Source organism: Asterias amurensis, chromosome 15 (genome assembly GCF_032118995.1).
Source record: "Asterias amurensis chromosome 15, ASM3211899v1".
Lineage (NCBI taxonomy): Eukaryota > Metazoa > Echinodermata > Asteroidea > Forcipulatida > Asteriidae > Asterias > Asterias amurensis.
In genome coordinates, this window is record NC_092662.1 from 17,482,327 (window position 1) to 17,492,475 (window position 10,149).

At 39.1% G+C, this 10,149-nt stretch overlaps 1 protein-coding gene across 1 annotated transcript in view; it reads left to right on the forward strand.

Moving 5' to 3' along the window:
* Positions 1 to 10,149, forward strand: part of LOC139948102 (early estrogen-induced gene 1 protein-like) — a 37,317-nt gene that overhangs the window by 21,856 nt on the left and 5,312 nt on the right. Inside the window, exons 3-8 of the mRNA XM_071946133.1 lie at positions 1,555 to 1,698; positions 2,226 to 2,272; positions 6,274 to 6,434; positions 8,276 to 8,505; positions 9,771 to 9,888; positions 10,068 to 10,137. Coding sequence (XP_071802234.1) covers positions 1,555 to 1,698; positions 2,226 to 2,272; positions 6,274 to 6,434; positions 8,276 to 8,505; positions 9,771 to 9,888; positions 10,068 to 10,137 — 770 coding nt within the window. The remainder of the gene's footprint in view (positions 1 to 1,554; positions 1,699 to 2,225; positions 2,273 to 6,273; positions 6,435 to 8,275; positions 8,506 to 9,770; positions 9,889 to 10,067; positions 10,138 to 10,149) is intronic.

A 10,149-nucleotide genomic window follows, 5' to 3' on the forward strand; every position in this document is an offset into this window, starting at 1 on the left:
TTTATGCATATGTTGAGATACACCAACTGTGAAGGCTAGTCTTTGACAATTACCAATAGTGTCCACTGCCTTTAAGAACAGTTCTTTTTAAGTTGGGTTATCTCTTTGGTAAAGAAACTAAAGATTTAAAAAAGTAAGTGCAGTGGAAGTGAATTTCAATAAAATTATCGTAGTATGGAATCAAGGTGCTTTCAAATCAAGTGTAAACTGCAAACAACACAGGAAAGATAGTTTTCTTCAAGGTTAATAATAATAATAGTAGGTATTTGTAATGCGCCAAATCAATCTTTACAGATGTTCAAGGCGCAGCAGAGACAATGTAAACACAACAGTACATGTACATATCCAGTGAATGCTAATCAAACAATAATAACACCATTTAAAAACAACAACAATGGGCAGAAATCAGAACCAGGAGGGAAACCACGACCAGACCTGGTTCACAAGGTTTTTATGTATTTTTTTAATGTAGTTTTCAAGTTAATTTTATGTTCAAGTTTTGGAGGAAGAAACTTTGGTTAGTTATGTTGTTTTCTCTCTATGCTTATGTCCTTGCATTGGTGCCCCTTCCAGTAGGAATGTTAAGCTTTCCTTATGATAGAGGTGCCCTTTGACAATGAAACTTCCTTGTACATGAATAATTATAGCACTCAAACAGATGATAAATGCACAGGTCAGTTTTTAGATTTCTCCAATGAATCAATTTGTTTATACACAATTTTAATTGCCCAACCAGTTTTCCCAGCCAACCCTTCTCCATTTTTCCGATGTTTTCCTCGTTGTTGTCAATGAGCTATATTTAAAAGATCTATTCATATCTAACAACTGATGGAATTCATTCACATAAACAGCTGATCAAACTGAACCACATGTTTCCTACAACCGTAAAAGTTCCGGGACAATCATATCCGATTCAACCATCAAGTCAGGGAATACTATTTCAAACGAAGTGTTTAAAAAGAACAGGCATTTTTGAACGAAGAACAGTACTGTCTAGACCTATGTATGCAACTCAGGGTTGATCCAGGTTGAGGACATGACCCCAACACTATCACAAGTTAATCTAATCCATAATTTATCTTTTAGCAATCTACATGTAGTATTTTATAGGAAGGCCATGCTGGCATAATGTATTATTCATAGTTGAAACTTTATATATAGGTCACTCGCCTGCCTGTACCACAACCCTGTTTCTGTAGGGAGTATTAATTGTTACAAGTTGATCGGTACAGTTGTGCTAAGGAATGCAAGACGTGGCAGAATAGCGCCACCGTCCTTGGAGGTGACTGCAGAGGCACAACATTAAAATGAACTTCTATCATGACCTCTTGGTTACCATGGAGGCCACTTATCACTAGTGGATTTTGGGGTTGAGTCTTTTTCAAGTTTAAATCTAGTTTTTTGATCAAATTTGAAAAATATTTGACCTAGTATCTTCGAGGTGTTTTTAAACACTCAGAGAATTTAAAACTAAAATAATTAAGTCTTTGTTACCATTTACATCTCAAATTAAAATAGACTAATCACTTTTTTCCTTTTATTTAACTTTTACAGGAAGTCAAAGGTGGTAAAACCTTCGTCAAATACGGTTTTGCCGATGTCAATTTAGCGGAGTACGCCGGGTCTGGTAAAATGACCAGACGATACCTCTTGGAGGGATACGACACAAAGAACCGACTCGACAACAGCATTCTAAAGGTAATGAGCGAAGACAAAAACTTGCTCAGCAGAAATGGGTTACCAGCCAAAATACCTTGTTATGTAAACTGCTTGTTACTGGTTCCCTGCAAAAGTTTTGCTTAGCAAGTAAAATTGTGATGTTTTCTGCTGAAAAGTTTGCCAACTTCAAGCTTTGAAGACTTCTTTCCAAGATGAAACTAGATGAAAGCAATATTTTTTGTTGCTTAGATTATCTTCCCATTAACAAGGGAACTCAGCAAACTCTCATAAGGGGATATAAACTCCAAAAAGCTGGCAACAGCCAATCTGTCACAAAAACATTGGTTCAATGTCTTTGATTATGAATTGCACAAATCAACAATCTGTGATTCAGTAACTAATCAGTGGTGAGCTTGGCAGGATTCGAACCCACAACCTTGTAATTGGAAGTCCTGCTGTTGAACCACTGCGACAAAAAACTGTTTGAATACCCATAAAACTTGAACCTTGTTTATAAGTGAATGGAGAAGGTGTTAATGTCTGGTTTGTTTGTTTGCTTTTTGCAGGTCAACATAGAAATGATGTTGATGTCCGGAGATCCATGCTTTAAAGCGTAAGTAATTAAACAGCCGTGCTGATTATATTTTTGTCCTTGTCTGTACCATGAGCCAGAGGTTTGGAATGAATCCAAAACTAATGATGTACCATCCTGTTAAGATGTGGTTTAAAACAAAAAATAGAGATTGGATTGAACGTACTCTTCTAAAATTCAATGATGTCTCATTCCTTTATGATATGGTTGTGGAAAACCTTGAGGATTTGAATTAACCCAGAACCATTGATGTAGGCCTACCATCTTTTTATGATATGTTTCTTGAAAACTAAACTGGATGATTGGAATGAATGTACTCTTCCCCAAACCAAATTATTCTAAACAGCGCTTGCCCTTAACAGTGGTCCGCTGGGCAAATGCCAGTTAAAACACCCCTAGACCAATCAAAATGTTGTCCAAGCTGTACCCGGCCAGTCACTTAAAATAATTTAGGGTAAACCCTGCTTAATGATGCTTCTTGGGAACTAAACCAGAGGAGTGGAATAATTGTACTTTTCCTAACATTTATGACTATCGCATGATGATATAATTCTAAGAAAACCAAACAGGAGGATTGTAATGATGTTCCCAAAGCATTGATGTATGATGTGCCATGTAGAATTTGTCAATGTACACACTACAGTTGACCTCACAACACAAACGGTTTTAAGTTGCCTAGAAATATTCCAAGTATATTTGTGGTCATTGAAAGCTTAGGATGGATTGATAGACTCTCCAAGAATTCGTTTTCCTCGTAACATTCCCCAAATGACAACATCTTTGTTGAGGATTTTGTTACCTCTTGTCATTTCTTATTAAGCATACTTGCACATAAGAACAATAAACGCAAAGGTGAGAAGTTGGTAAAAGATATAATAGTTCATAGACCCCCCTCCTTGAAGTGAGGTCCCAAGTCCAATCTGTGGAATCGTTGAGACGTGATACTAGCTCCAGTTGAGCCGTTATCGATTTAACCTTGGGACCCCTTTGCCTTGAACCAGGACCAGGGTTGACATTCCAAGTCTGTCTCTACATGTACCTAGAGCGGACCCACCAAGAAACATGTGCTGAATGCACATCTTAATACATGCTACACATACTGTGAGTAGTGAGAATTGCTACTTAATGTTGGCATTCAGTGTGCACAGCTAGCAATCGATGTTTTCTGTCTCTAACTGAGAAATTTCTACAAGGAAGTTCTAGTTAAAGTTTCTAGTTGGGTTTTTCAGGGGAAAAGCAAGAGGTGTTGATTTTCAAACCCAAACGTTTTCAGTCTCACATACTTGTGTCACACTTCGCAATGTGAAATACAAGACGCTTGCAGAAAAAGTTTTGATGGAACAGAAAGTTTGATATTTTAAACCTTCTTTGTGAATGTTACTGGAAAGTCCCCCAGTAATCCATTTTCTCTGCAACCAGGACATTATTAAACACATGCATCATACATTCTTGGAAAGTATATGTAACAAAACACTTCCCGATTCTGATTTGTAAAAGTTTCATTCTTCATGCTCTCTTTGAAAGTTAATTCTGCCTTGTATTTGTTGTTGTGTTTAAATTTGTTTCCTCAAAAAACTCTGAAATGATCCACTGGGTTCTCTAGACAATATTTAAATAACAGCACATTAGTGGTAAGAAGAGGAAGTTTAAACTTAATAAAAGGAGAAGTCTGAAAGATTGTGGTATGACTGGAACTAAAATAAACCTCTAACTTGTTCTACTCACTCCTATAAACCACACCGCACCAGGCTGTGTCTTTGTCTTGTTCCCAATGCTCATTGGCATCAACAAGTAGTGATAATCAGTATTACCCAAATGGTGCCTGACTGTTTTTAGTCCCTTAAGCCTCATTTTGGTTTCATTGATTTGAGTAAAACAAGATGGACCCCCCCCCCATTTCTAAAGAAACATCCTCTTAAGAAAGTAGTTTGATATGGTGAACACATGACGCAGATGTCAGGAAACAGGATTAAGCAATTTTATCCCACTTGATCTATATTTGGCAAATCCCTCTTCTCCTTAAGAGATTTGGCTGAGCCATGATCTCTCTGCTTACCCCCCCCCCTTCCCCCGGCCCCTGTCATCCCACTGGGGGTTGTTTGGGAAGTGTTGCTTCAATTCTTAACAGGGTCTGGCTCAACTGTAAATCCAAGTAATTAATTACTTCCAGTTGAGGCGTTTGTGGATCGCTCCATCTCTGGAACGTAGGGACCATGCCTTCCATTGCCAATTTTGATCAATGTACACACCAAATCAGAAACTAAAGGGGTGGGGTAGGTAGGGAAGGTAGGGGGGGGGGCAAACACAAGCCTGCAATTTTTGGTGGTAGTATCAGCAACAACAACCACACATACTGAAGACAACTGTTCATAACAATGACACATAATTGCAATTTCATGACGCAGCTATGCTTACTACAGGCCTGTACAGTGTATGCTACGTGTTTGAAAGGGCAAGGGCACCAAAGCATTTTCTCCTGGGTAAAGGGCACCCTATGAGGAAATTGTAAATTTATACTGGAGCATTTCAAGGGCACCAAGGCATTGACAGTCACCTCTGTTTTCATGAAGTATCAGGTCTGTTACGATCTTTGAACCAAGAAAAGTTACACAAGTAGTCATAGTGGTTGAATGACCTGACAGCATTTGCACAATCCAACCCTCCGGTTAGTTTTCAAGAAATATATCCTAAAGAGATGGTACATTAGGTTTTGGGAACAGTACATCGTTCAAATCATCTAGGTTTTCCAAAGCTATATATTGTAAAGTAATGATACATCAAAATGTTTCTCCTTCACTGTGGCAGAGGTCATGAAAGGATTAAATTGGAGATATAGACTGGCACAATTCCTTTGTAAGTTTTGTCTCATCACTTTCTTAAGTGGTCCAACGGAGAGGTTGAACATCAGGTTATGTGGTATTGGCATCCAATGAAGGATGACATGATTGGTCCGTTGTGTAGGAGTTGTTCATCTTCATCATGTCAGCTGAGTTAAATCGGCCAGGCAGGTGTCAAGTGTGGAGTAAATGCCACATACTTTAGCATTTAAGGCTCCACGTACAAGCTTGAAATGTCAGTATAGTACATAATACATAACTGTTGAGATAATTTGGTTTGCGGTAACACCATATGTGTATCTACCTATCAGGTAGAGTTTGTTCTTAGAGAACTGTCTTTCTTTATTCTAGAGACCAATCCAAGAACTGACTACGCAGTAGTGCAGTTAATTACGATCCTATAAGCTAAAGTAGTAGTCCTAGCCAATTTTCTATACTTTCCGCCAGGATAGTAGTTAAGAAGCAGGACAGTTCTTTTCAGAGCTGAGAAGAAGTCTCCTGAACATCCGATAAATCTACTCCGCGGTAGTAGAATAAAAGAAGACAGTTCTCTAAGAACAAACTCTACCTGGCAAGTAGATACACACAAGATGTTACCTCAAATCAAACAGATATTACCTCACCATGCAATGCCTCAAAAGCCCTCAAATCATATGTTGAGATAATGGCACTGACACAATCCAGTGCACTGCATTCCTACGATGACACTAGTAACGCCTCGTTATATAAATGAAACTTGGTTTTAAAGTGGACAGTCAATATTAGCTCCTTGGGAACTAGTTTGTCAACTTTTAATGCTGAAGATAGATGTTATCAACTGACTGTCCACGCGAAATAAATCATGTTTTATTTGTTCGACTTTATCTTATATTGTCTAAAGTAAAGTAAAGTCTGTCCCGAGTCAAAATGGCTCAACAGGCAAGTGTTATATCAGGTTTCCTTGACATTAAACAACTGAGAATATTTCTATTCCCCCTGGACAGGATGCCAGTCCATCGCAGGAACAAAACTGACCAGGCCAGGATTCGAACCCACTTTCTGTAAATTCTGGCAATCACCTTCAGTGCCTCCATGAAGTATCAGGCCTGTCATGGTGCTGTAGGCACCAAACCAAAATATATTTTTAGAAACATTTAGTATAGATATTTAAATTTTTGTTGTTGTTATACTTTCTTTCTTGTTCAGGCCGGACATGACGCATCACTTTCTCCCCGGGGAGGTCAAGAAAGACGACATGTTGAAGTCAAGTCTAAGAGGCAACGAGATCATGTCAGGTGGGAGTCTGGTCGGAGACAGCAGTGCAAGGAGTCGTCCAGGCAAACCAAGACCAAACATTCTCACATCAGGTATGATTCTAGTTTAGATCAGAAAAACAGAACCGCAGTGTTCCCTCTCAACACTTGTTCGCTGGCCAAATACCAGTTGAAACACCAGAGAACACAATTCAGGCCTGTATGCTTCGGACAAGGCACCAAGACATTTTCTCCTTGGTAAAGGGCACCCTATGAGGAAATTGTAAATTTCTACTGGAGAAATTCAAGGGCACCAAGGCAATAACCGGGGGGCATGGAGGCAATCGCCTGTGTTGCCTCCGTGAATCCTCAAGCCTGCACCGAGGACTAGTTACAATTCTCTCCGACTGGATCGTTAGTGTTGAAAAGTTTCCCTATTTCATTTGAAATATGGACCAGTGAAAGGACTAACAAGCTTACTGGTCCTACTGGCCAATATCCTTATAACTGAAATTCCTGGTTGGTGTGTTAAGTAGCTGCAGGAAGCCTTTTGAAAGTTACAAATTTATCTTTAACTGTATACCTTTTTGGTGCATGAAAGATGTTTGTTTTGGTGGTGGTGGTGGGGGGGGGGGGACACAGTAGAGGGGGGCTTACCAACAAATCATATGGTCCCCACCTGTCTCGTTCTACAACGTGTACTTCGCTTGAACGCTTGAAATAGCCTGTGGCAATAAATAATTGTCAAGAAATCCGATATCCACAGGTGTATTGGAAAGCTTGTGTTAGGGGTCGATAAACGACTGACAAATTTGAAATGTCAACAAAAGGACGTCTCTGTTATAGAAATTGCTTCATCAACACTTTGTGGGGGTGTCTGAGATGTGCAAGTATCAAAACGACTGGAGTTTCTTCAATGAAAGAATACTTAAAAATTGCCTTGTTAGTCTGATAGATGAAGTAGTTGTTGCTCCCAAAGCTCGTGCATTTTTTAAGTGCTACCCCTTCCTTTTTGTTTCTTTGAGAGGGCAAGGCAATTTTTATTTTGCATCTAGGGCACTTTCATTGGAAAGTCTATGGGAAACTTGCGAAAGGACAATTAGGTCAAGAGCGGGGCAATAGAGCCAATGGCCTCTGCGTTACTCAAGGCACATCTCATATTGATATGGGAGGTTGACTTAGCTTAACTTCAAATGCAGCTCTCCTTGTCCTTGGGTTTTCCTACCTCAGGAAAAAAATCAGACACTTTTGATCTCTGGCTGTGCTCCCTCATCAAATTTGGGTCGATATGTCTGGCTGCCAAAGGCGTCTTTGTATGCTTCAAGTTCAAACATTGTAGTTGCGTCCTTTGTGATACAGCTTTTCAGCTGCAAGTATGGTTGATTAGCTTCAAAAGTTATTATCTTTGGTTCTACCATATATACAAATCGCTACAATGGGGACTAGAAATGGATCTCTACCCTGCAGGTTTATATTCCTTGGAAAGTCCTCTTGGTGGATGGTGGCATATTGTTGTATGCCTTTAGTCTAGACCATAGCATTGGTGATGTCTGGGTCAAATCAGTACATTAAAAGTTTGTTGTCCCCTGATGGAAAGTTCACTTAAGCAAGGATAAGTTGACTCTCACTCTCCAGTGAGCTCAGAGACTGTTCTCTTTAATGCTCCTATGGAATCCAGAGGTACCCTGTCAAGCCCATATAAGCCTTTATTGCTATCCCTGTAAAACTGTTCACCCCCTTCTAAACCCATATATACCCTGTCTAGCCCACTTATGGTCTTTAATGCTCGCTAGCCTGTTATCCAATGATATTCATAGAAACCCTTTTTACCCTCCTTCTGAACTAGTTGTACCTAATTTTACAAGTGGATTGTTTCAATCTCCTCATCTGGCTCAATTATCGTTTGATTTATGAAAAAGGAATTTATTTGTTTATTTATTTTTAAAACCATACAGGTCTGGTATCACAAATTGAACCTACCGGTCCTGAGGATGAAATCTTTGAGCTTGGTCATTCCCGTAGCTCAAGTTACAACAGCCAGCATTCACGAGCTAGCGGCTACAGCAGTACTCATTCCCGATCCTCTAGCGCCACCGAGCACTTCTCAAGCGCGCAGAGCTTGACGGATCTACCAGAGCAGGAAGAACCCAAAGAGTCATGGAAGGGAACCAATGAAAGACGGAGGGTAAGGAGTAAAGCCCGGAGCATAACTTCCTGCGAATGCGAAACGAATTTTGACGTCACAAGCTTGCACGAACAGTTAAAAACAGTTGAAATGTGCTCAACTTCTGCGAAACATTTGCTGCGAAAACAGCTCTGTGATGTAAAATTGTGTATCGCATTCGCATTCAAGTATGAACCAGGTTTTAGGAAGAGGCAGTCACTAGGAAGGAGTTTTCTCTTTGGGGAGGCTAATGATTTGTTCCTCTACTGAGGTAGGCTGTTTGGGCAGATATAGAAGGATAGGGTTAGGGTGAGGGTTGAAAGTGCAGGTCGTGGTGGTGGTGGAGTGAATGGGGGAGGTTCCCCATTGGATTTTGATTAATGTAAAGTATGCTGTGCTTTTTAACATCATCTTTGAATGGAAAACTTTGCATTACTATTTTGTGTGTTACCCTATAACACTGATGTACACATTAATCAGCAGTATGTTCCTGTGACTGAGCATAGGGATCTCAGCTCAGAGGGACCTCAAGAAATATAATCAAGTAAAAACAAAATACTTGACAAAAAAAATTGACATCATCTGAGATGAGTCTTTTATGTGAATTATAAAGTCATCCCTAATTGAGACTATAACATCTATATTATCAACAAATTGACCAAATGTTTTTTATTATTTTTAAACTAAAGCTGTCATTTTTAATCAAGATCTATTAAGCGATGTCATCTATTTTTAAACCCCTGTATCTGATCTTAATTCAGCTGGGGGTAGCTGGCACGATGAATAATAAAAAGAAACTAATATTAAAGTTGTGTGGCCCGATTTTAGATGAACTAATTTTGACGGTGGGATTTGAAAAGTTCCATGATGCATGATTGATATTTGTGTAACACCATGTGAATATCTCATTTTGATTAGTGTTGGTTCTGAAAAGAATTGGTGGTTGCAGTCAATCAGTATGCTCTGAATCATCTTCAGTCTCTGACCAATGATCAAAGCATACTGATCGAAACGTTGAGTTGTCAACCACCAACTCTTCTCAGAAATAACACTACTTTCAAGAGATATAAACAAAAATATTTACACATGGTGCTACAGCAAACCTCACGTTGTTATATTGACAGAAAATGCTGTTTCAAAACAAAACAGAATTTCTAGCTCTAATTCTGTAAGACCCTTTGAGCAATAGTGACTAGAAAGTACCTTAATTTTTTTTATTTTATATTTATAATTTTTCGTAGTATTATTATTATTTTTTTTATAAACTTATTTTTATATTTCTGTAGAAACATGCAGAGGAGTCCCAACAGCAGAGAAGAGTTGACGACACAAGGGTCGATGCAGATGAAATCATTGATGACATCATCAGTAAACAAGATTTCCAGGCAGATGAGAGTGCTGGAGGTAAGTAGATAATTATGGATTTACAAAATCTGGTGCTAATCTTGTCAACTGAGACCTCTATCAGTGGTCTCAGTTCACCAGATTAGCACCAGATTTTTTGTGGTACGAGTCAACAATGATTGTTGTCAAAAATATTATCATCCTGATACATCTCTTCTTTTTGTCTTCTTGCCCTTCAGATGAGGGTCTTCAATTATTCATTGCTAAGGACGGCTCGACGGCACTTGGGAGTAATCAACTAAAAAACAGGTGAGAATAAAC